Consider the following 26626-nt stretch of genomic DNA (forward strand, 5'->3'; position numbering starts at 1 on the left):
GGAAATGTCAAGAACACCTGAAGGAAACTCAGGACCTTTGCACTTGCTGGTCCCTTCAGTATGTTATCTTTCCCCCTTATCTTCATGGTTCCTTTCCTTCTATATTTCGGGACTTCACTGAAATCCTTCTTCCTTACCTCTGGTGAAACTTGCATATATCCCTATATATCCCAGCGCTCTCCAGTCCTCTTGGTTCTACGTTGCTTTACGATACCTCTGATATTTGCTTGTTAGTGTTTGGTTTCTTGTCTGTTTCTATCCAATGAAGCATGAACTTCATGAAAGTCAAGATTTTTATCGCTTTCACTTTCTACCATAGTTTAGAGTCTAGGATAGTGCCTGGCACATAGTAGACACTCAATAAATGCTTATGGAATAAATATGTGCTAGAATTGCATGCGTTTTGTTGCTGTAGACCAACTGCATTTCCTCTGGGTGATTTGCTGAAGCATGAAACACACAATTACAGGCTGATCTCTGTAGTTTTTATTTATGTTTTCTGGGACCCATCGAACAAAAAAAACCATACTTCTGAAAATAAAATTCTTTCATACAATAAAAATACTCAGTTTGAATTTCACGTAGTTTAAAGGATAAGATTTCTGATTTTTTTTTAAATAATGGCAGTAGGATTGTTTCCCAGAAATTGTCAACCCAGAAGCCAAATGGGAGAAAAGCAAGAATTATGCAGATAGCCACAGAAAGATTAATCCCAATTAAGCTAAACTTGTGAGGGCTTATACATTTCAATGGTTCATAAAGCACAGTCTCAATGGTTTTTATTACATGTTCTATCTCCTATTCCAGAAAAGGCATCCTGAGAACCAGTGCTAAAGCTAATTCAGCTCTGATATTGTGACTACTCTGCTGTTCCTTCTTTCACACTGCATGTATCCATGCAACAGCATCCTGTGGAACATCTCTTACGTTCTATAGAATTAAAGACGCTCCTCACATAGACGGCTCCATTCTGTGCCCACAGTAGGCACTCAACAAATGATCTTTTCAACTATAAAAGAATAAGATAATTGCCTTTCCCTCTTACTATTTTACTTTTTCCTCTATTTTATAGATTTGAAAAGCAACACACTTGCAAAATTAAAATCTAACATGTAAAACTAACCTTATCAAAAGATCCCTTTTTTTCAAAAAAAAAAAAAAATACATATATAAGCCAATCCCCAAACACTAGAACTGCTTTACACTTAAATAGCAATGTACATCATATAAACACATTCATAACCTTCATTGGTTAAAACAGGTCAAAGGTCCATTACTGGCTTCTCGTACCAGATAAGTCTCACAGCTCCTAATAAGGGAACAGAATTCTCATTCAACATATGTTGACTGGTGGAACCAAACAACCTGACTGTTTGGTTTCATTTCAGGACAAGTAGGAAGGCAAAATAAAAAGTCTCACAGTAGAATGCCCATCTAATACATAATACATTCTCGAAGTTTTGGCCATTGTGATCTTATTCCAGTGAAGAAATGATTCACATACCGATTGTGGATATGGAGAAGTCTTCCAGAAGACGTTCATTTATTAAGTCAACACATACTTACCAAGGACTGGCCCATGCTAGTTGCTGGTAAACAATATGGATAAGATCTAGCTCCTGCCCTCTAAGAGCTTACAATCTAGAAAGGCACGAAGTTTGAGGAAGGACCGGCATGTTCAAAGGAAAACTCATCACCTCGGTCTGCCCTGTTCAGAAGGCAAGTTTAAGAATCTGTGGGTGTATGTCTCTGGGATCCAGGATCTTGCTCAAATTTCAAGAAAAATATCCAGGAGACTCAGATTATGTGAGTCTGGTAAAATCTTAGCAACACCTTTCTTGCCTCAGATTCCCATGAAAATGGAAATAAGGCTTAAAGCCTAAGCCTTAGAGTTCAAGGAGACCAGGTGTAGGGATGTTATGAACATCCAGCAGAGCTAAGCTTCTTGAGTGAGAAGCTGTGAGTCCCCAAGAGACTGGGGACTGGGGGGAGGCTTCACTTGATGCTGGCTTATCTCTGGGATTTTGCTCTCCCTTGCAACATTGTGGTGGGAAGTATTCTGTTCACACCCCAAGTTGGCATGGCTCAATTCCCTTGAGTTCTCCAAGTCACGAACAGCACATAGAAAATGCAACAACTCAAGCCAAGACAATAGAGAGATATGCTGAGAACTTAATACTCCAGCCTATTTAAGCGGGAACTGGGTGCCAAGAAACCGTCACTTTCAACAAATAGCACAATCTGTTAATTATCTGCAGAACCGTTCCAATCGGTACTCCCCAGATTTACTTACTGCCGAGCAGAAATTGCTCTTCAGGGGGAGGGTGCAGAAAGGCCCATTTGGAGGAATGTGAGAAATTTGCAGGTTTGGGGAAGGGTGAGCTCCCCCTTCCCCCCACCCATGATGAATAGGCAAAGCCAGGGAAGAAAGAACAAAGAACGAATTAGCAGACGTCCCTAATAGCTCCACACGATTCAGATGCACACAGACATGCAAACATGTGTGCATTTATACCAGTTCAGATGTTTGGGATGTTTAATTTGTTCCAGGTGAAACGTAGTAAAATGCTGGAAAAGCCTCAGAGTCCTTCAGCTTCGCTGGGAAAGCAAGGTGTATCTTTTAGGCAGCGTGCTTCGGGTCTGTGCAGCTCATTGTTATTTCTCTCAGGTTCCTCAGTAACTGTTACTTGACGACACCCAGTAACACCTCTGTGGAAGTGACCAAGCCAGGCAGAAGCCAAAACGGACTCAGTCGTACCTTCAGAAGATCATCTCGCTAAGCTGCCGCTCCAAGGTCGCCATCTGTAATGATTCTTGTTATGATCAGGACAAATTGTTCATTCTTACTTCCAACCTTCTGAAGACATTACAAACACTCTGCAGCCTTTGACTATGACTCGCTCACCGTCGCCGGTGAGACACCGGGGTAGGTGTTCTATTCGCTGATAACATTAGCTGTCTCCATCCCCCTCGTATGGCTCAAAATCGAGAGGCAAAAGAGGGGAGAAAGCGAAGGATGTGGGGAGCCAAAAAGAAAAGGTGCCAAAGGGATCTTAGGGTTCAAACCCATTTTCAAAGTGTCTACAGGCTCATGTTCCTCCCAGGCTGCACGGCCCAGGAGTCAGTCTCCAGGCAGCCCAGAGCAAAGCCACTGGAGAAATCCCCAACTCCTTACTGACCATAGCCCCTGAACTGAGCATTCTGTTTCTCTTCCATCTACCTTTCCTTTTCTGTCTTTAAAAAAAAAAATCCTTGGGACACAAATCTAGACCACACACCATTCACTTTGGGATGAGTCCAGATAAGACAGGAAAGAAATTATCCAAAAGAGCAAAGATTTTCCCTGGATCTCTCTCTCTCTCTCTCTCTCTCTCTCTCTCCCCCTCTCATTCTTCTCTCAGCATTTCCTTTTGCAATGTAATTTCTACTCTGCTTTGTCATTCTAGTGAAATATCTTCTCTTAGAATTCTTGCTACATTACTCTGTTTAACTTCTCTGACTTTGGCTCTCATTTGGGATTCTGAAAATTCCCTCTAGATTTCCCATTTCTAACATTCCCTTTGTCCCTAATATTTTAACACGTAAAAACTGATCGACTCTGAAGTCTTACTTTTACTTCACTCTGGGAACTGAAAGATCTACACATATTTTTGTTCTGAGAGTAAATCGCCGTCTTCGTCTCAGCGGGCTACCTCAGTGGTTCTCAATCAAGGACAAATTTGCCCTTTTTCAAGGGAAATGTGGCAACATCTGAAGATGTCACAACTTTGGGGAAGGGAGGGCAACTGGCATCCAGTAGGTAAAGGTCACAGATCCCGCTAAACAACCTACAAGCACAAGACAGCCAAATAATGCACCAAAAAGGATTACTCAGCCAAAAACATCCATTTTGTTCATCGAGAATGATAGGCTGTAGGAATACAAGAGCAAACTCATCACCACTTCCTTTTTCCCATTTATTTTCAAACAATTGGGATTGAAAACAACCGAGACTAAGCTCTCTCTTAAATACCTAGAAGGGATCAGAGCCGGCATTTGAAGTTTTTCCCCCCAATCATCGAAGAGGGAGGGAGAGAGACAGCCTTGGCGTCAGGTAAATCATTCTTGAATGAGTAGAAAGCCTTCACCATTATTCTGCTGATTTAAGCATGGCAAGTCATGTGATTACGAAGTGATTATAGTCCACTTGGATTTTGGAAGTCTTCATGCTCCCCTCACTGGCTCCGTAAGGTCAGGTTAAACTTCCCAGCGTCCTTGGGTTCATCCTGTCTATCTGAGACCTTGGAGTTCACCTTAGTGACCTCTCCCGCCTCTCCCGATGAGGCCACATGGATGCTGACACGCAGAGGACATGTCACCTTTTCCTAATATAAAAACATTTAATGCCCTCTAATTTTTTCTCTTTCTCTTAGCAAGAAGCACAAGGCTACAAATCCTGCCCTTCTTGCCGTGGAAAGGAACTTCACAATAGAGGCAAAAACAAATCACGACCACATACAGCATCATATTCCACAGAAAACTGTGTACGTTTGTCCCCCGTATGGGACATACTTCAAAGTAACAAAATAATTTTATCAACTGTAGTGTTCCTTCTTCCCATTAGAAGTAGATGATTTTCCCCCTCAAGGTACATAAATATCAGAGAAAAGTAGTCCTTGAAATACTTATGTCCAGGAGCTCTTGGCTGGCTATCATGCGGGGGAATGTTTGGGTTCGTGCTCTAAGTGTTGGCAGGTTCAGTTTTCATTTTCTCGCCATCCACGTGCATTCTTCCCAAATTTGTATACCAACCTTCGTCCGTCGACACGTTCCAGAATTTCTCTTTTGTAGTAATATCTGTAACAAAGCACATCACATAAGGTGGCCGCTCAGACCGAGACCACCAGGGGAAACAAGCGGTCACGGTCAGGGCTAGAAACGCCTCACCTCATCGCTCGGCTGAGTTTTTCATAGGTCATGCTGCTGTTGTTTTTCTTTTTGCCCCATAGCTGAGCCACAGCCTCTGATTTCAGGAACCTGAAGATGCCCTCAGACCGGTCTTCCCACTTGATTAACCCTGGGTTCTTGTCTGGGTTCAGGAGGATGTCACGGATGAATTCCCATAAGTGGGTCCCTCGTGGATCTGAGGACAAGTTGGAAAAGGAATTTATGAAGGGCCAAAGTCACAGCAAAGAAGGGGGAGAGGAAGCATGGAGTTGCCGCATCTCCTCTCAAGGAGAACACGCTCAAATTCCCCCTATCCACCGGCACAGTCAGATCACAGATTCGCCAAATATTGTATCTTTAAAAAGGGCATTTGAGAACGAACTGACACGATTGTTTAGTTTATACATCAAGAAACGGTGACACAGAGGTGCTTGGGTAGCTCAGTGGGCTAAAGCCTCTGCCTTCGGCTCAGGTCATGATCCCAGGGTCCTGGGATCAAGCCCTGCATCGGGCTCTCTGCTCAGTGGGGAGCCTGCTTCCCCCCAACTCCGCCTACTTGTGATCTCTGTCTGTCAAATAAATAAATAAAATCTTTTTTTAAAAAAAAGAAGAAAAAAAGAAACGGAGACACAGAGAATTCAAATGACTTGACCAAGATCACCCAATTAGCTAGTGGCAAAGCTAAGACAAAGGAATAGATCTTAGACCTCCTATGCCAGGGAAGTCTCTTTTAATTACTGGAGGATTCCTTGCTCAGGATTCCTTGCCATCTGTCCTTTCGCAGAAGAACAAATTTCAACCACTTTCGTTTAGAACCTCAGCCCAGGTAAAGCACTCTCACTCAGCAACTGCGGTTCAGTCAAATGCATGTCAGCAGGGCTCTGGAACTTGAGCTCCTAGATTATACTGGCACAGGGTCTGGTCGGAGTTGAGGGGGCCAATTTGACAATGAAGCAGCTACTACAGTAAGATTAGCAACCACATTCTACTTGACCCCCACAAGACCTACCCTACACAACCCCTCCCTGCTATTTACTGCGCTGTGTTCATACAATTCTGGGGAATGACATGGAGCAACAAATAGTAACAATGTCCAATTGATTTCTTTCTGAGCCCTCCCCTCCATGTCTCTGCCAGCTCCTATATTTTCATAAAGTTTTATTACGGGGGGAATGACAACTTCCCAAGAACACTGCTGACTATTAAGAGTAAACAGTCCTTTCTTGGATCAATCGCTCAACAAAGGTAGGAAGCCAACAGTCAACAAAAGAGAAAAAGAATACATCTCCCTTGTTTCTGCTCATCTTCTCTTCCCATCCATTTTTCTGGAGGAAGGGAAAAGGCTAGCCTTGTGCCTGCAAACCGTTCTCACTCACTGGGTATCTCAGTTTTCGAACAAACAGAACAGTACAGGGAGAAAATATCCAGGGAATCTCCACTTCGAGAAACAACAGAGAGACTCACTGTGCCTGTGAGGGGTGCTCCCACTGTCTCACCCTACACAGGCTGAGATAAATAAGAGGAGGGGACAGGCAGAGGCAATATTTGCATAAAAACTAGAGGCCTCCGGTTACACCCACCCTGAAGGGAATGGGCAACTGCCACCCGAAAGCCAGCTGACTTACTGTGCTTTTTGGTGTGGGACTTTGCAGGGTGGTCTTGCTCCTTTTTCATCTCAGGTGACTCTGCTGAAAGGAACAGTGACAGCTGCTTAATTCACCTGTCACCTACAGCCATCAATGCCACTCATTCATCCAGTCATTTAATTGATATTTATTGAGCACCTACTACATGCCTGGCCCTGTTTGCGTGTGTGGTATATGAGCAGAACAAAACAGATGATAGGTACTGTGAAGAAAAATCTTGCAGGGTAAGAAATGGGGATAGGAGTGTGAAGGTGGAAATAATTTGTCATCAAATATAAGGTAGTCACAGAAGACATCTCAGAGAAGGGGACCAGAAGATGTGAGGAAGACACCCAGCCATGCAGAGAGCTTGCAGAAGAACTGCCAATGAATAAGAACAGTAAATGCAAAGGCCCTGAGGTCAGTATGTGTTTGGCACATTCAGAGAATAGAAGGATGCCAACGTGACAGTAAAGAAGGGGCAGAGGTTGAGATCAGTAAGGCTTTGTGGGACTCTTTGGATTTTAGCTTTTATTCTGAGAGAAATAGGAAGCCACTGAAGGATTTAGGACATTGAAAGAAGTATGTGTGTGTGTATGTGTGTATATGTGTGTGTGTTTTTACATAATACAAAATGTAAACACTTATAACAAAGAAAAATGGCTTTTAAGCCAGAGGAGTGCCCTTTTTTGGCATGCAAAGTTATATTTTAATCAGTCTGACAAAGGGGCCATTGACTGGTCTGCACTCAGTACAGAGGGCCACCAGTGGACTATGGAAACACAGATTAGTTAACAAATGACTCATTATGGTAACCCTTGTGAGTATCACCAAAGACACAATGACAGAGGCAGATCTGGTGAAATAAAACTTCTTAAAAAGAAAAATAAGTGGTCTAGCGATGCTTGTGCACACACACGCGTGTGTATGTGTGTGTGTGTGAGTGGGTACCGTGTGTATGCGTGTGTGTGAGTGGGTACCATGTGTATGCGTGTGTGTGAGTGGGTACCACGTGTATGCGTGTGTGTGAGTGGGTACCGTGTGTATGCGTGTGTGTGAGTGGGTACTTCATGCGTCAGGAAGACCAAGGCATAGTTTACCAAAAAAAAATCTCTCCATCGGTAACCCAGCAATCTGAATACAGAGCAGTCCCTAAATGCAAGCCAATCCTCTTAAGCAACAAGGCCAGTAAAATGCATCTCCCAGTGCATAGTACATCAGCGCTTCCTAAGCTAGGGTTCCCCGATCCCCGTGTGGCCTTCAAGGGCATTATGGACTGAGTGAAACTGCATTTAGATGGAGAGGACCCGTGGCATTCATTTCATTGTCAAGAGTGGCTGATGATTCGAAAAAGTTAGAATAACCCTTAGCTCCTACACACGAGGTTAAGAAGAAGAGCTACTGTTTACTGAGGCCTTCCTATGTGCCACCACTGTGCTAGGCTTGGTACAAGAATGACCTAGTCACCTCCCTCAATAGCCTTCTGAGGTGGGGACTATTACGAACCAAAGATCTGTGCAGGAGCTGAGACACAGAGAGGTCGGGTGACTTGTCTAAAGTCACACAGCCTGAAAGTGGTGCCACGATGTGAAGACGCACTATTTGAATCCAGAGGCTTCGGTCACAACCACCATTCGGAACCAATCCCAGAGACGATGGCACGTAAGAGATTTCACAGAAGTCTTTCCTGCCGAGAATCAGGCTCAGTTCTCTAATGCCTGAGTTCGTGGGAAAAAGTAATTCCAGCTCAATGATTCTGGATTCCCCTGCATGAATGGATACATCCTCACACACAGTCACCTATAGGAGCACCTGGCTCCTCACGGCTCAGCGTTCCCGGCAGTTTCTCCGCCGTGGTAGGAGGAGGTAGGAGGAGGACAGGGATGTCATAAGCTCTGGTCAGCTGAGAAACCTCTTCTTCCGGCGGAGGATCTCTCCCCCAGCACTGTCTGCAGGCGGGCCTGCACCTGACTTGGGTTTCTCTGAAATCTGGAAGGGCAAATTCGCAGGAAAGGCAAGGAGACTCCGCTCTCCCGCCCGGTAGGTTTCAGGATGAGATTGCGACATCCCGTCAGGATGTGACAATATTGCGACAGGTCTGGCACTCACCCCGGTTTCCAAGTGATACATCACTCTGACAGGGCCGCGTTGTTCTGCGGACAAAGGGTGGCATTTACCCAGGAGGCCACAAGCAAAGTTCATTTTCCAGAGGCATCCAGAAGGGATACAGGGCCATTACTTCAGAGCCAAGGTTGAATTCAGAAAAACTCAAGGGTTTTCAGCATACTGGCCTCCATCACTATTCAGGCATTTCGAGCTGTTATAGAATCAGTTACTATGGGGGCTCAGGCGCCTTTGTGACTAAGACAGAAACCGTGGACCCTCTCCCCAGAAAAACGCACGTATATGTACCCTCGTGAGAATCTGTAAGCAACTTCGGGGATCTAGGCTTTTTCAACGAGTCCATGGACTCTAGACTTAAAGACCCCAGACCAGACAGACCATGAGGGAATGTTCTCTGTGAGATGCCAGCCATTTACCCAGCATGGACCTCCAACCAGCTTCAAGAAAACCAAGACAGAAAACAAAATAAATCCCCCAATAAAAATGTTTCCGTCATCACATGGAGGAATATGCAGCCAAAGGCAAAAGAAAACTCAGATTTCTCCCAGCCTCCTCTTTCCGTCCCCAGTGTGTGTGGGCAAGCTGTGGGATCACTGACCTGCCTTGGCATTGAAGTCTTTTGATCTGAAACCTCCCCTTAATACGATGGCCTCTCCCCCCGTGTCTTCCCCTCACCCTAAAATAAAAGCCAAAAGCTTTGAAGTTAGCCGTGTGGTTAAGTGATTCATTCCTGTAAAATAATGGCTTGCTCTGGGGAGGTTGCCCGCCCCGGCTTTCTCTCCCTCTGCTCCCAGGCACCTGAGGCCGAGGCCCAGTCTGGGCAAGGGGAGCACCAAGCCATGGGTGTGTGATGCAAGTGCCAGGGCATGACTTCAGCTATGCCACTTTGCAAGAAGCGAAGATTAGAAGCATTTGCATGTGATTCAGCTGTGAGCCATTTCTTTACGGGATATACAAATGTCAGTGTTATAAGAGACCATGACACCCTAGCTCTAGGCTCAACAAGTCAGTGAATAAACACATCAAGCCTGAGTTGGCGTGATTGGCTCGAGGACTATCGGGCAGATCAGGAACATGGGCAGCAGCCATTTTGTGAAATGGGCAGATGACAGAGAAATCAAAACAAAGCCCGCTTCCCCACCTGCGTTTATCACAGAGGGCATCAGTTTACGCCGAGCCTCGCCTGCTTGGCTTGTAACTTGCTTTAGAGCATAGCAAGATGTTTAACTGCACCCGATTTCATGGGAACTTGAAATCTACAGACTCAGACAAATGACAAAGGTCCTTTTTTTAGGGGGGGGTGGTGTTCTGGTCCCCTCCAGCAGAAATTAAACCTTTCCGAAAGGAATGGACCCCCAGGCAAGGCTGTAATTAACTAGCCTTCTGGAGGACCCAGGGCTAGCTAATTACTCCAAAGAAGCTGCCAGCCCCAGACACTGAGTTGACTCTATAAGGAATAATTCCAGGAGAGGTCCCCAGTTTCTTCACCGTGTTACAAACCAAGGATAGGAATAGGTGACAAGGGAATCCAGGGTCAAGGGAGATAAAGGAGTGCAGATCTGCAAAGCCCATTTTAAGGGTTATTTAAAAATGGAATAAGGGGACAGTGAGTTCCCTATTCCTGCAGATATGAAAACAGAGCAGTCCCGTGTGGACTGTGAGATTCTAGAAGGGTAAGTCAGGACACAGAAGAGAGAAGGGCGGCCAGGCAGAGAGGGCAGGAGGGTTGTGACTGTGGCTTTTCTGTTTTCCAGGCACCTCAGGACCCAACAGGCCCCGAGGCTCAGGAAGTGGTTGGTGCAAGTTTATTCTCAGCTGCAATTTTTTGCCATAAGCCAGAGACGGAACTGGAAGGACACCGGAGGTGCCACCTGACGAGGTGGGAGAGGAAGTCAGAGTGCGACCTGGTGGCTTCCTTGGTTCTGAAATCCTCGGTCTTGACTGGGTGACGATGATTGTTGCAGAAATCCATCCCCCCCACAATCGGCTCAGTTCCCCCAGAACAGCAGACCCACCGCAGAGCCTTCCCAGTATCTGATCTGTTTCCAACGTTGAACAAATACTAGGAGTGACACCTAACACGGTGCCCACTGGGGGAAGTCGAGAAACAAATTGCCCTTCATTCTTAACCTCAATTCTAGAACCATTGACATGGGTTCCCAGCCCTGTTCCATTCAAAACCTCAAAACCTCATGATTTCGGTTCTTAAAAACACACTGAACAAAAGCAAAAAAAAAAGGGCAGGTTTCCGGGGAGGAGAGGCTGTGTGATTCCAAGTTCCTTCACAGGCATGCGTTTCAATCCCGACTCTGAAGATGCCCCGGCTTCAATTCCAGGAAAACAGCAATTGACTCATGACAAGTCTAAGCTCCAAATCTCATAGACCCAAGCGGTTTTACAAGTTCGCACCCAGGTCAAGGGACACCACAAAACCCTCTGTTCACCTCCCCTGTGCGTTCATGCTCACAGGGCACGTGCCAATGGGCCTCTCTGTAAGGGGAGGGGGAACTGTCATCTGAAAGCCCCTCTCCGGACCCCCGAGGGACCAACCCTCTCAGGGGAACCTTGACTGGGAGTCAAGGATAGCCCCCACTTGCATCCATTTTTAACCAAGCACAACTATCGTCAACGTCATTCATAAAGCACGGGGGTTCTGACTAATCGGAGTCTTAATGAGCCATCAGGGTTCAGGTTTAAAGGCTGATCTGTGATAGGCAGGGTTCTAGAAATTTCCAACAGCTACCCCACTACCCAGAGATCATCCCTTCAGGCTCTCTGACCTCTGAAGGCCACTTTTAGGTTTTCTTTCTCTGAAGTCAGACATAGTTTGTTGAAGATTCAATACAGCCTTCTTCCCCCATACATGGACCCAAGCCGGAACACTTTCATCAGATAATTCCCTAAGAGCAAGCTTTTGCTGAAAGGATTTTTTGTTGTCAAAAGAGAGTGACTTGATTTCACAGGGGATAAACACTTTTCCTAGCGGCTTCCTTGCTGGTCTTTTTCAATGTACAGATATTGGCTCAAAAACAGACCTTTTGGGCGGGGTGGGGGGTGGTGGGAGGTTGAGGAACCAGGTGGTGGGTAATAGGGAGGGCACGTACTGCATGGAGCACTGGGTGTGATGCCAAAACAATGAACACTGTTACGCTGAAAATAAATTAAAAAAAAAAAAACAACACAAAAAACAGACCTTTTAAAAACAATAACTCCATTCCCTTCCCAGTGTCTTAACGAGAAAGACTCCAGCAAAGTGGAAACATAGGATGCTGTGATTCTCATTAATTCCCAGTAAGCCCTTGCACGAGGCGCCCTCCGCCCCTGATGTCAGGACAGCTTACCGACGGGAAGGTGACCCGCGCTCGTCATGGAGATCTGGGCCCGACAGAATGTCTTGCTGTCCAACAAATCTGTAGCAATGAAATGGCAAACGACATTAGGAGCCCCCTCTTTAGAATGCAATTCTGCGGCTGTTAGAAAACAGAATAAAAAGAATGTCAGAGGCCCGTAAGTGTTGGGGAGTTAGTTACCTACTGTGCTACCATAGTTGGTGTCATATAAAAAGTTTTCTTCTTTCCAGGTGTTCATGATGGAAGGGTCTAGAAAAGACAGAAAATGGGAATGGTCAGCCATCGTATTTTCCTAGGGGACGAGTTTGCCTTTTCTAACTCACTGCTCCCCAGAGAGGTGCTGGACCTCGAGGGTGGTCCTCCGAGAGGCGGGATAACATTCTGCTTCTACCACATGTTATTTTATAAGAATCTTAACTCCTTTTTCTTCCAGTGTCCAACAGGAGATGGGCTTTGTTTTGGCCCCAATCGTGTGTTCTACACCTACGCCCCTTTAGAAAGGTGAAGGGAACACTGTAGTGAGACCCTGTCCTAGGTTCATGCTTTGGCTTCCTGGGGATCTTCCCAGCATGCACACAGCAGGCAGTGGGCTCTGGAGCGGGCCTCATCCTGCCTGCTATTGTATAATCACCAGAATATTCTTACAGTAGGAAAAGAAATTATTATGGTCAAATAATTCTTAATTAATGACCATCGTTTCCTAGAAATATCTTCCTGGGAGAATTAATGTTTCTCTCAGGAAAGTCTAGTCAGTCTTTATCATGGTGTTTTCATGACTGAAATTCTGGAAGCTCTCCCTCCAGTGGGGTGAAACCCCCCCTGCCTTCAGCATTTCTCCAATTAACTCAAGCGATGACATAAAATTCTCAAAACAAAACAAAGGAGAAGGCGAAGAGAGTGTTACCAAATTAAGCAGACGACTTTTAAGAGGGAAGCCCCATTGCCTCATCGTGGAAAAGAAGAGCGCTCCCTCTCCCCCCACCACATCCCTGCAGAGGGCTGGGGAAGCATGTATGACTCCTTGGGTGTCGGATTCCGAGGAAACTCCCGTCCACCTACCCCAAATGAAGCCCAGCTCCTACACAACCCCCACGTCTGGGCTGATCTCCGACAGAAGCACATTCTTTCCTGTCCAAGAGCTGTGAGACCGGGCAGGCGCTCTCACCTGGTCCCCACCAGGAACTTCCTGCTTTCCCCCCTTCACAGACGGAGGCTGCCCTCAGCTCCCCTCCTGTCTGCCTTCTGAATTTCAGGGTCAGGGTGGTAAGCCACTGGCCGAGTTTCATTTTGTTTTTATAGCATAAATAATATAAAGCCTGACTCACCAGCTAAGTCCTCCTGTTTACGACATAGGGATTTAGCTGGTATTTTAACTAATAGCTACGTGTTTGGGCACCCCAAGCTCAATCTCTTGGGGCTACACCCTCTCTCCTCATTGGGTCACCTCGTACACCTGTTGTTTTCTCTGAAAACAAACTGAACCGAAAAGGTTTGGGGGGTGTTGGCCCCTCTAAGAGCCTCTTCTCCCCTCCTCCTAGGGTGGACCTTCTTCTCCACCCCTTGGCTCAGCTTTTCTGAACTGGCAACACGAGAATGTCTGGACGGTCAAGGAGGAATTACCGAGTTATTTGGGTCCTCTCCAACACCAGCAGACTCCTCCAGTGGGGCTATCCGTCAGGTCCCGGTGGGAATGGGGGTGGAGCCCCAGCCTCTGGGCCAAATCCTGTGTCTGCCTCTAGGGCAGTCAGACCCAGAAACACAGACCATCCAGGGAACCCAACCCCTGGCTTCTGCGGTGGGTGGGGGTGAGGGGTTGTGCAGGGCAGGGTGAAGGGCAAGGCCAGGAAGACCTAATGAACATGCTTAACAGCTATTGCTTTTTCTTTAATAATGGTGACTAGCCCCTCATAAAAGAGTAAATAACTGCATGGGGCCAATTTCAGCCCCTAGCAACTCTCAAACCACCCCGGGTCAAATTCTGTCCGTGGTGACCAGCATGCATGCCTCAAGGAGGCCTGTGGTGACCTCGGCCATCTGACATGGCTCCCAGTCTCACTGCTGTGGATGTGGGGAGCGACTCTGGGGCAGCGGTGGTCTTATCATGGCCAGGGGGCCCTGGGGGACTTACGGAGCTCTCTCCCCGGACTGAGAGGTCATAGGTCAAAGGTCAACATGCAAGGAGCTCTGATGGGTGCAAGGCGAGGCCCTGGGGCACATTTCTCCAGGCAGTACTGCCTGCCCCTCCCCCTCCCCCTCACCACCACCACAAGTCCAACAGGTCCCCAGGAGAAAGATTTGGGACAGAGAAAGGAGGACTGATTGGCTCGGGAAAGGAGAACAAAAAATAAACGTAGATCCTATGAGACCGCAGACCCTACTCGGAGTCCAGAATAGTGTCATTTGTCTAAAAGTGCACCTGAGGCAGGGAGTGGGTTCCGCAGCTGCTTTTGGATGTCCCCCAGACCCTCCAGAAGCTACAGAAATTGCAACAGCAAGTCTGTAGTTTCCTCCTTTTTGGGAAATGCACTCCCAACAAAGGACGAGCGGAGAGGAGACGCTGGACTTTTCTCTCCTCTCCCCTTGCTTCTCCTAACTTGGCCCAGCCCAGGACCCTGACTCTCTTTGTGTGAGAAGGAGGCCCTCCCAAACCCTGCATTTTCCCCAGCTCTTGGACTCCAGCCTGGATGATGCCTTAACCAGCAGCAGGAGGTGTGGACAGAGGTGTGGACAGCTTCAGTCCAGATCAGAAATAGTTGGCAGTCCCTGGTCTCCAAGGCAAGGAACGAGATTCAAGGTGGGGTGGCCCATTGGAGAGAGCCAGGGAGGAAGCATCCCTTGGCTTCCTGCCAGAGCCCTAGGCTCGCCCTGCTCCCACCCTCTCCTGACGCCCTCCCAGCTGTCCTCCCCAGGCTGGGCCTCCCAAGTTGGCTACTCACCACTTTGTTCTGTCTTGACGATGACGTTGTGTGTGGACTGGAACAGGTCGCTGCTGCACTGGCCTGTAGAGGACAGATGGGGAGAGTCAGAGCCGGACCATATGAAGTCAGAACTAAAACCAGCCGCAAAAGGTCCAACAAGGACAAAGGTGGCCTCTTGGAAGGGTTTCTGCCAGTCCTGCCAGTCGCCTATCCATCTCTGTGTGCTTAGGTCAGCGGGCTTCCCTCTCAGCGTTTATAAACTGGAGCCTGGAGCCCCTGGCCCTGAAAAGCAGAAACGGGGGCATCTACATCCGATGCAATTATTTGGCCATGTCGAGGGAAGCCATCCCAAGATGGTAGAAATAGAAGTTAAGAAGTTAGAAGGCCAGTTTTCCCACTGATAGTCACAGGCACTTGGCCTTTCTGGCTCTTGGTTAGCTCGTCTGGAAATGGAGGGGATTAAACCAGATAAAGTGAGTAAAGGCCTCCAAGGTGCTTTCTCCTGGAGTGAAAATCCAGGAAGAATCATTTTCACCAGCTTGATTCTTCTTTGATCTTAAACGTAATCAAACCCATTTTGATTAGATCCAATCTATGAGATATATCTGGATAAATGAAGAAATACTCCTCTTTCATGCCTTGCAACTCCTCTCTTGGATATATATATTTATATATCAAATATAAAAGCATATATACACCACACATGTGAATGAGTTTAGCAAGTTTTTTCCTCCCCAGCCAGATTTTTACAAATATCTTGGGAGCAGAGGTCATAACTTTAACTTCTCTGACCTTCACGTCTCCCATCTGTAAAATGGGTACAATGTTTATTTTTTCATAAGGTCATTACATGAATCAATTCACTTAGAGTGTCCAGTATTAACACTCAATGAATATAAGCTAATAGAATATCTACAAAAAGGTGAACAATGAAACGGAGAGAAATCTGGTCATTAGACAGTCAGAGCCACCGACAGCATGAAGTGAGAACAAAGAAGTTAAGGAAGGGCAAAGAAGGAAGGTCAAAGATGGCCACCACCCTTTTGCTCTCTGCCTCCTAAGCCTCTAGCCCTGGCTTCAATCAGAGCAAAGCTTAAAGGAGTGACTCTAATTGAAGGTAAGGAGGTAAGCATATTTACATCTTCAAGTGTAAGTCTGCTCCTTCTGAAGACTCCTGGGGGTTATTTATAGAGCCTTGTTTGGTTTGGTTCTAGTAAAAGAAAAATGAGCAACCATCTCTGTGAGGTGGATGGGAAGAAGGGAGTGCCCGGGAGCTGAATGAGGTCATCCAAAATGGCCACCCCAGCTGCCAGCTTCACGGCCAGACCCTGGGTCCTCCTCAGTGTTGATACAGCTGTCAGGGTCAGAATCTGGTTCATAGCCCTGGACCTCATGCTTCCCAAAGTTCCAGCTACCTGCCCAAACATAGGTTTTGCTCAGACATGCCTGTTCTGATATGGACAGGACAGCTCACTACTCCTGTATAATATTACTGTCTTCCAAGATGCTCGAAGCTCCCAGAAGAACTTACTTTTTTTTTACCAGCATTGTCAGGAGAACCTTATGTCAGTGTCAAAGACATTCTGCAAGACTGGTTGTTTGCCCTGTCGTGTCTTAGAAGCCAGGATAGAACGTGTGTGAAGAAACTACCGCGGACGGACAGCGTTTGAGGTGCTAGCCTGCCTCTGCGCTAGGTGGGGCCTCCAGAGAGACACATAGGGGGCTCTAGGGCAGCACTAATTCCAGAAATCTGCAGAAACATCCCACACGTGTCCAGACCACTGGTCCTAACCTTTTCCCTCCCTCTCGTCTCTCTCTCTTCTTGAGTTTTGGGCTCTTTAAGAATCTGCTGAAATATTGAGAACCTTCTCCTCCCCAGAACAAACACAGACCTTATTAATCCTCCATCACTTCTTACCGCACGTAGGTCCCATTTTAAGAACCTCAGTCTAGACGTTTAAAGAAAAGAAAAAGCACCCATGATGATCTCAACAAGCAAGTGACTGGGAACTAGGCTATCCAAACCTATTTGTAGAGGTGGGGGAGGGGGAAGAAGAAGAAAAGGTTTTCTTTTTTTTTAAGATTTTATTTATTTATTTGACAGAGAAAGATCACAAGTAGGCAGAGAGGCAGGCAGAGAGATGGGGGGAAGCAGGTTCCCGCTGAGCAGAGATCCCAATGCGGGGTTTGATCCCAGGACCCCGAGACCATGACCTGAGATCATGACCTGAGACCATGACCTGAGCCAAAGGCAGAGGCTTAACCCACTGAGCCACCCAGGCGCCCCAAGAAAATGTTTTCTGAGAGCAAGTGTTCTGTGAATGCCCAACTAGCCTTGTCTCTTTAAAAATTAACCAGAAGGAGAAATGCAATGACCTTGAGTTCCTGTGGGTTTGGACACCTGGAACCCCAGATTGTACCTGTTCTCTTGCCTCCTCTCTCCTTCCCTCCCTCGGGAGACAGTGATTTGGTGGTGAGACACATACCCCCCCACCCCAGCCTTGGATGTCTAGCGGGGTAGAGACAGGTAATCACCATTCCACTTGAGGTGCTGCAGGTTGCCGTAGAGAAGCTGGCCCGCCGCCCCCGCCGCCCGCGTGAACTCCTGCAGGCTCATGCTGCACAGGTGCTCGCCGTTGACATCGAACTCCTGGAAAGGGATGCAGGTGGCGTCCAGCTGGTTGGTGTCCAGGAGGTGCTGGAGCCACTCCCACACCTGGTACTTGGTCCAGTACTGAGGATGGATTTCATGCCACTGGCCTCCGAAAAACCCGCTGGCAACTGTAAAACAGGGGGCGGTCCTGTGAGTGACCCGTGGTTCTTCCGGGACATAATCTCGGACATGGGGAGGCACCGCTTGGCTGCCAGGTGTGGGCACAAAGGCAGTGGGTGGGTGCTGGAGCGTGAGACGGGCTCTAGAGAGGACGCTGTCTGGAATGTACCTCCCTGTCTCTCTGCACCCTCCCTAGCAGAGTACTTAGCCCTCGGCGCTTCAGGAGGACACAGACCTGAAATGCCCTGAGATTAGGAGCGCATCCCACAAAGTACAGAGAAGGCTAACACATCGTTACAGTTTCACCAACCTATTACCTATCGTCCACACCCACACAGTTCCCTTCCTCTCTTTTCTCACTCCCATTTTTAACTGTCTCTTACACACACACACACACACACACACATACACACACAACCCCAAATTCAGACCATTTTCAACCAAAAACGAGGCCTGAGAGTAAGATTCTTTTTCTCCATGATGCCTTTGCTCCTTCCCAGAGTGGTCCTGCTTAGCCGCCGGCTAACTGTGCTGATCTACCCCAGCCCCACACCAGTTATTATAGCCGCTGTGACGTCACTTCCCTACTCTGCTGCCTTCAGGAGCTTCCCATTATTCACTGAAATTAGGCAAAAAATGGCCAAGCCAGGCATTGAGGCTCCAAGTGACCCATCACTTCTGCCGTTTTTCTCTGGTTCTTTCAGCCTGGTTTATATCCTACCAGTCATTCCCTGTTGAATACTTACCCAGCTTGCAGACTCCGGCCACCCCATAAACCCATCACAGATCAACCCCCGCAAAAAAATTATTATTCAGGGCTTGATGTCCCCTGAATCTCCAACAGATGTTCTTGGTATTTCTCCTAATGACTTTTGTCATGTTCTGCTTTGCTTTACGTATCTCTAGGTTCTGGCTTATTTTCCTTTGTAAATTGTAAAGTCAAGGTCATGGACTCTTAGTCATCTTTGCCTCTCCTACAAAAACCACCTCAGAGGCTATGCCGTCGTAGGTGCTCTCTGTATATTTCTTGGTGGAATTTTTTGCCAAAGAAGAGATAATGTAGAAATCTAAAGGAGTTCCAGGTGCATTCAACAACCTGATGAAATTAAATACCAGTGAAGAAGTCAAGTTCGTCGAAGCCAATCGATATTGCTGAACTGGAGATGGGCTAAACTTCTACATAAGGGACTTTCCCATGCTTCCTTCAGAGGACATCACAAAGTCAGCCCACAGCGCTGGGAGGGGACGGAGAAGAGAGAGCCATCCTCTGGGCACATGGTAACGGACCTGAGATCTTGCCAACCCCTTGAAAGCAGAGGAGGAACTCTCGTCCAGGAATGATGAGGGGCAGGGATGAGGGAAAGACACTCCTGGAGCCCACTGAGCTGAAGTGGGGAACTGAACTTAAGGACAGACCAACAGCGGAAAACAGAGGGCAAGAAAACTGTCCCTGATTTTTTTTTTCTTCAAAGGCACATTAGATCAGTACTTCTCAAAGTCTAATGTGATCGTCAATCACCAGGGAATGTTGTTCCAATGCAGATTCAAATTCCATAGATCTGGGGTGAAGCCTGAGTTTCTGCATTCCTAGCAAGCTTCCATACGATGATGATGACGGCGATGATGACGATGAAGATGATGACCCATGAATATGGTTTGAGTGGCAAGGAGCTAAAGAGCTCCAAAGGTTTGAGTCTCATAATGGCCATTCCCTAGCCCTCAGCACCCCCAGAGAGGCTGAAGGGGGAATGTGTCCAACCCGGTCCCACTTGTGCTCATCCCCTATGAATCCATCCCCTTCTTCCAGACCTCGGGAGCACTAACAGCAGGAAATGGAGGTCATTTAGGGACAAAGATGAGCGCCATAGGTCACGCTTACCACTCAGTGTGTCTTCACTCCTCATACATCATGGCCAGACAAAAGCAGCCCTAAAACCCTCCGCCTGGGGCCTGGAGGAGAAGCCAGTTGTGGTGGGGAACAGGGGCAAGGATCGGAACAATCCTTATAGAAATCCTACAGAAATGTTCCCAAATATACAAACATACGGAACTCAGACTGAATACTTCCATGTCCCTCCAATTTTGGGGTGTCTCACAAAAAGAGCTGTTTAAGGATAGGATATGGTTTTATGGCTCCCTGAGGCTTTGATCTTTTTTTTCCAAAATAATTACACGACTATGACAGTACAGCTCTGAGTCTGCAAACGAGAGACAATAACTCTCAATAACCCGACAATAAGCTTCTCTATTTCCTCTTCCAACTTCACATGATCCAGACAAAAGGACAGTTCCCGATATCGTATCTTGTTAGAACCTGGGAGAACCAGAGGATTTTGTCTCAAATTGACCAGGGGATTCTTCCAGCTGCCGGGGGGCTCTTCACATTCCCAAAGATTTAGGAGAAGCTGTGAAATGCCTCTGAGTTCAGCTCTTGTCTGTTGATCAACTTACCGCCCTCACAGCATCAATCATGATTGGGAGCTGGGTCTTCTTTGGGGCCTCTGGAAGTTAAAACATACAAGTGGAACCCAAATTCCACTCCCTGACAAGCACACTGCCCCAGCGTTCTCCAAAGCATGCAGAAGGAACGCTGCCATGATCCAGGGCCCAGACTGGGGATGCCAAAGGTCTTCCAGTCTGAAGAAACTTCCTACCCAATTGGGAACCCCCCTTTGAGAGCCTCACAAGGAAGCGGAGGCCTGCCACAGCAAAGTTCACTGCCCAGAAAGGACAGCAGTTTTGTGGCTAGGTGACCAAGTAAGGGAAGGTCACCTGGCCACGCTTCCCAGCTTTATTTGACTGGGGTTCCGCTGGAGAATACAACCCTTCCATTATCCTCCGCCTCCTGCTTTACAGACTGTGCTCAGCGACAGGTCCTCTTCTTTCCTCAGGAGAAGCCCAAGCAGCAGGACCTCCTTCAAGGAGATCAGCAGCAAGTTTGGGGAAGGAGAGGGCCTGGCGCTCCTTAAACCCAGGGCAGCCTGAGGCCTGGGAGTCTGCCTAGACCTAAGGCCTTCACGGCAGGGGGTGGGGCCAGATTCAGCAATGTCTGCATTCTGTTCGCGTCCACAGTAAGCCACAGTTTGATCCCCAAACCCTCTATTAAGCCCCAGAAGCAGGTCCTCCCTTTTCTGACCCAGGGCTCTAAATGAAAGCGCTTAAGGGAGGCACATGGTCTCCTAACAAATCTCTCCCTTTACACAGGGAGGCCACCGGAAGATGAAGCAGAAAGGATAAGATGCTGGGACCCTGTCTTCCCGAAGTTCCATGCTTCCGCACAACACACGCGCACACAGGTGCACACGCACACATGCATGCAAATATGCACGTGCGTGCACACGTGTGCGCGCGCGCACACACACACACACACCCCTTTCTCGATATCCTATCTTGATATCCCTGCCAAACACTGTTAAAAGCATCAACAGGTGGCCTTCCCTTCTGGCATATCTTCTAGCACCCTCTCTGCCAGGCTGCCTCGGATACTGGGAAGAAACGATGGAAACTCTCCAACGGGCTTCTGTCTGGAGCCCGAGGAGCATGATGTGTTCTCCATTTCCCCGCATCCCCACACCCCTGCTGAATAAAACCTGTATTTTTCAAACATGAAGTTGGGAAATGAAGCCTAATGAGAGCAGAGGGGGAAAGCCCCCGGGGGGAGCGACACTGACACCCATCAGGTCCCCTTACCATTGCACGTGGGGTAGCTGTCTGTCCAGGCTGGCTGCTGGTGAAGGAGGTTGTTGCTGGGGTTGAGATTCATCACACCACTTCCTTCCAGAATCATGATCTGTAAGGGACCAGACAGGGCGCTCAGTCAGGGCCTCCTGGACAAACGTCGTCTGAGAGCACAGATCATAGAGTTAACCCAGGAAGAAAAAAAAAAAAAAAAAAGAATTTGTCCTTCCATCCATTGCCTCCAAAGCGTGTTACCACAGCGCTTTCAGTAAAAGCAAAACTCCCCGGCAATTAAAAATTTCCAGGTTCAACTTTCATATGCATGAGGCAAGTTTTTACAGCCCCTTATTCATAAATGAATAATCTCTGATCAGGAATGAAGCAGAGGGAAAGGCAATCGCTGCTCGCGGGGCGAGTCTGGCCAGCAGCCACGGGGCTGGTTGGTTTTTTTTTGTTTTGTTTTTTTTCTTTTTACAAAAGTGAAAATGCCAAAGAGATTTTGTGTGAAGTGGAATTGCAATCAATAAAAATCCAAGCCTGTAGCGGCCAACCCTGGGCACCTGTGCGGAAGCTCGGATCTGAAATCCAACGTTCACAAGTCCCCACAGCGGAGCAGCCCTGCACTCAGACACCTAGACACTAAGATTCCTTAGTGCAGACAGCCGCCACGGCCCAGGGCCACGGCCACAGCCGCATCTCCGAAGACTTCAGTCCTACCTCCCTAGAGCGCCTCCAGTATTGGGCTCCATGATAACATCAGGGATCAGTCTGTTTCTCCCTCAAGACACTGCCCCTGTCCTTCCTTCCTGGTGAAAATTCTGACAAGCTTTCTCTCTCCTTTTAGAGCCCTGGAGAACACTAGAGGCTTCGAAGCCGACCTGGACGTGACTTTCTCATCTCATTTTCGCAGGAAAGGGCACAGAGGAAGAGCCTTTCTCACATGGGGCCATTTGGATTTTTTGAAACGACGTAAAAATGTTACACTTTAGGAACAGTCACCTCTGTCCTCGGAGTTTATATTGGTCCCTTCCCTGAGGCCGGCCACCCTCCTCCTTTCAGACTCAAGCCCTAGAAATGTGTTCAATCACTCAAAAGAAGAGTTGCCTGTTTCCAGAAGGCCACCGAGCATCCCTCAGGGCCTGTAAAGATAACCTGCTCTTTCTAAGCTGTTGGGGCAGGGAGAGGAAGTAACCTTATAGCAGCAGCTCATGGAAATTTTTCTCCTATTTTGGGGAAATCTTGCATCCTTGGGTGTCACCAATGTCCCCAGGGTTGAAACTGATCAAACAGGGCAGTTCCAGCCCCCCCAAACCCCTCCCTCTAACTTAGCTCTTACTTCTCTGGTTCTAGGTAGGGGTTCAGAGGGGAGAAGAAGGGTCTGGCAGAGGCATAAAAATTCATTCGTGTATTGATTTATTTAACAAATATTTACCTGCCCTACAATGGGCTGGGTACTGTTCCAGGGACCAGGGACAGAGCAGTGACTGGGAGTCAAGCTAGTCCAAACAGGACATTCGTGATGATTATTAACAGTGTCATGGTTGTTTGGCAAGTAATTAGGCCTGAATTCTGCCTAAGTAGCAGGTAGAGAAGGAAAGATAGGACCCCAGCAGACCACGGACTGGGAAGAGGGCAGAGCCGGGTTCTGGGTGGTGGCATCATCTGTGTGAGCTTCAAAGCCAGAAAGAGCTTGATTCCAAGCTCTACCCCTTACCAGCTGCTTAGTACTAACCCAGACAAGTCACTACCCTCTCTGAACCTGTTTCCTCCCATGCAGACTGCAAGTCGCCGTACTTGTGTGCTTTGGCTGGAGGTTAAGTGGGTCTCTATGCCTGGACTGCTCAGCTCAAAGAAAGGCACGGCTTTATGGCCGGTGTGATGAGGAGGAGACTTGTTCCCCCTCTGGTAACCCAAACTAGAAACAATCATGGGCCTCAGTTTCCCAGCACAAAAATGTAAAGAAGGTGACTACTTCGATTCTTCCGTGCCTGGTCCGGAAGCCTCTTTGCTTCTCAATCCCGGAGAAGGGAGACCAACCCAAGCCAAACCTTCCTCTCCTTTTTCCCATCGAGGTTTCTAGAACACTTGCCCTCAGCTAAGTATTCCTGGGGGTACTCCAGGGCAAAAGAAAACCTGCAGGTCCCCCAGAGAGGTGGTTGGGGGAGGGGAGGGGCATGGCCGGTGTCCTGTTTGCTCAAGGCTGGGCTTGTTCCTTGCCTGCAGTTTGTTCAACCACAAGCAGTAGAAAGGTTACTGTTTAACCCTGAAAGAGCTGAAGCTCGGAGCCCCGCCCTTCTGCAGAGAGAAAGGACCGGCCCTTAGGCCTGGGGTTGGGGGTGGGGAAGCCTTCCCTGAAAGGCTTTCGGAAGGGTTTGCCTACAGCGCTGTTTCCAAGTGGCGTTCAGTGGGAGCAGGCCGGGCCCTGGGTCAAGCCCCAGCTACTCCTCAGCCAGTTCAGGGTTTCCATTCCTCCCCGCCCTCCACATCTAGAAGGCAGGCTGATATGAGGGCTAAGCACCCCAGCTTTGGATCTGGGGAGAGGTGGGCTCAGATCCTACATCCCACACTTGCCGTGCATGAGGTCAAGCCAGTCCCAAGCCTGTATAGCCCCCAAAAGTTTCCGATCCTCCCTTTCCCCAGCCATAAAATAAGAACAACCCCAAACTCAAAGCTGAGAGAATCAAACGAGGTCGTGCGTGTGGAAAGCTTAGCAGGTTAGAACAAGGAATTCAATAAATGTCACAGGATAGCACAGGCCACTTCTCCACTTGTGACCAAACGCCCACAAGCCCCTTCCCTTGGGGCAGGTGATCTTTTCTCTCTGCCATCTCCTGAAGGCCTCTGGAACTACTCTCAACCCACAGAGAAGCCTTTAGGACCAGGAGGCCCCAGCAGCCCCAACACTGCCGCACTGCTCCCTTGTGCTCCCCTCCCCCGTCCCCCCCCCTCAGGGAAAGCAGCCAGCTCAGTGAAGGGCCTTTTTTTTTTTTTTTTTTTTTTACAGGGCACAGTAAATGGTTACTACTCATAAAAGAGTTTTATGTATCTTAACCCTTACTGAGTCAGAGTTCACTTGAGCTCACCCAAGCTCCTGAGAAAAGGAGGTCAGCCGTCATGGCGCTGCCTGGCCACTGCCCGGGGGTGGACCCAGGAGGCCCGGGGTTAGCGTCCCTCAGAGCCTCTCCCCAAGTCCTACTCCCTCTGAGGCCCAGTCCCTCAGGTGGAAAATGAGGACGTTTGCCTCCCATCCACAGCCTCCCAAGCGTCTTGAGATCAAATGAGATAATAGATAATAAATGTCCCTGGAGAATTGTAAAAAAGCATGATTATAACCAGCTCACCCACACTCCCATATACTAAAGTACACTTTCTATGACACGTAGGGATTACTTTATGGGGTATAAAAAGCGATCCTTTTAATTACAAAGTAGGGGGATTTTTTTAATGCTCCTCTGTAAGCTTCCCAGTTTACCATCAGAGTAGATTTTATTGTTTCTTGAGGAAAAAAGCATCACTTAGATACAGGTAGAGACTTTGGAACCTTCGAGGTCTGGGTTAGAAAGCAGACACCCCATCCATACACCACGTGACTTGAGCAAGATAAGCTTTCCAAACTGAGTTTCTTCTCTGGTTTTCAACAGGGCATGGAGGGGAAGGTCGATGTCCTGTTTTGAAGGATGAATAACCTACTGGTTGGAAAGAGGGCTAGTCCAGCACGACACATGTGCCCTCCCGTAAAAATTAATTTCTTTCCCTTTCTTTAAATACCAATTCTGAAGGTGTTTCTCCACCACATTTAGCTTGTTCCCAAGACTGGAAGAAGTAAATTCGGAGCCTCAATAAGAATGATTCCACCTTTGAGTCAAAAGCAAGCAGAGAAAAGAACCCTCATCTCCTCATCTCTAGCTCAAGGGGGAATTCTGGCAATGACCCTGGCCACGTGCTCAGGGTGAGAAGCCGATTTTCTCAGCATCTGTGAGACTGACATCCTGGGCTGCAGGGGCTCCGTGGCTGTCCTGGGCATCGCAGGATGGTAGCTGTCTCCCCAGACTCTAGCCACTACAAGCCAGACACAACCCCCGCCTGGCCCCTCCCCCCAAAACGTCCCCTGGGGCCAAATCACACACACTTCCCCCACACTGGTTAAAAGGGAGCCTGTGGTGGCCGCAGGCTTTGATCATGCTGCTGTGGTGACCCTGGGTTGTCCCCTAACTTTTCTGAGCTGCTGTAGCCTCTCCTGGGATTGGGACCTACCGCAGAGGTTTGCTAGAGGATTAAGAAAGATAAGGGGCTTTAAAGCCCCTGCCCCATGCAGTGCTTGGTACAAATACAGAGTAATTGCTTGGTAAGTGATGGTGAAGAAAATGCACGGGCATCCGGGCCACCTTTGTCTCTTCCTAGGTGCTGTGCGTTCTGGGAACAGAGCAGAAACTTCTTTCAAACCCAAAGTGAAATGAAATGTGGATTATCCAGAGGTTTTTTCCATCTGCATTCTCTTACCCCTCCCTTCACAAGAGGCATCAGGGAGAATGGTGTTTGACTCTGCGCCCCTAGTGACTGTCCTGAGGTCCACACTCAGCCAGAATCTCGCCAGCCTCTGCACAGTGGTTCCTTTCTTTCTTTCTCCCTCCCTCCCTTCTTTCCTTCCTTTTCCCTTTCTTTCTCTTTCTTTCTTTCTTTCCTACCTTCCTTCCTTTCTTTCTTTTTAAAGACTTTTTTTTTTAATCATTTTTAAGTAATCTCTGCACCCAACACGGGGTTCAAACTAAAGATCCGGAGATTAAGAACCACATGCTCTTTCAGCCGAGCCAGCCAGACGCCCCGACCTGCACAGCAGTTTCTAAGACCGACACTTTTGGAGACAGAAATCTGCTCTTCATCCGAAGAGGGGGAGGCACGCACCCTGCCAGTAGACGGAACCGACGCCTACCTCACGCCGGGCTTCCAGTCAGGACCTTTTCGACCTTAGGCATCAACTCCCCTACAGATGATGAGGGCTAGGGCTTGGCCAATCCCAAAGGCATTTTTGCAGAGAGACAGCGCTGCCGTGTGCTGGGGTAGCCACAGCCCATGTTCTGGGGGGGAGAGACAGGCCACTTTCTGCTCCCCCCACCACTTTATTCATGGAAAGCTGCAGGTTAATCACAATCCCCACAGTGCCCTGATCGCTAAGGACTTGGACCATGTCTGCATCACTCACACGGAGAGACAAGCCACCATCCTCGTGGCCAG

The 26626-nt window shown here is 48.1% G+C and overlaps 1 protein-coding gene across 2 annotated transcripts in view; it reads right to left on the reverse strand.

Annotated features, from left to right (window-relative positions):
* Positions 1 to 471: 471 nt before the first annotated feature.
* EHF (ETS homologous factor) overlaps positions 472 to 26626 on the reverse strand; it is a 41912-nt gene continuing 15757 nt past the window's right edge. The window contains exons 2-9 of one of the 2 annotated variants that reach the window (XM_046016389.1): positions 21407 to 21506; positions 17479 to 17724; positions 14962 to 15024; positions 12206 to 12274; positions 12017 to 12085; positions 6552 to 6611; positions 4927 to 5122; positions 472 to 4836 (exon numbers count right to left, since the gene is read on the reverse strand). In XM_046016389.1, the coding sequence (XP_045872345.1) occupies positions 4737 to 4836; positions 4927 to 5122; positions 6552 to 6611; positions 12017 to 12085; positions 12206 to 12274; positions 14962 to 15024; positions 17479 to 17724; positions 21407 to 21503 (900 nt within the window). In that variant the 5' untranslated portion in view covers positions 21504 to 21506 and the 3' untranslated portion in view covers positions 472 to 4736. Of the gene's footprint in view, positions 4837 to 4926; positions 5123 to 6551; positions 6615 to 12016; positions 12086 to 12205; positions 12275 to 14961; positions 15025 to 17478; positions 17725 to 21406; positions 21507 to 26626 lie in introns of both variants that reach the window. The other variant, XM_046016388.1, reaches the window with a different exon arrangement.

The sequence above is a fragment of the Meles meles genome, chromosome 8 (assembly GCF_922984935.1).
Source record: "Meles meles chromosome 8, mMelMel3.1 paternal haplotype, whole genome shotgun sequence".
Classification (NCBI taxonomy): domain Eukaryota; kingdom Metazoa; phylum Chordata; class Mammalia; order Carnivora; family Mustelidae; genus Meles; species Meles meles.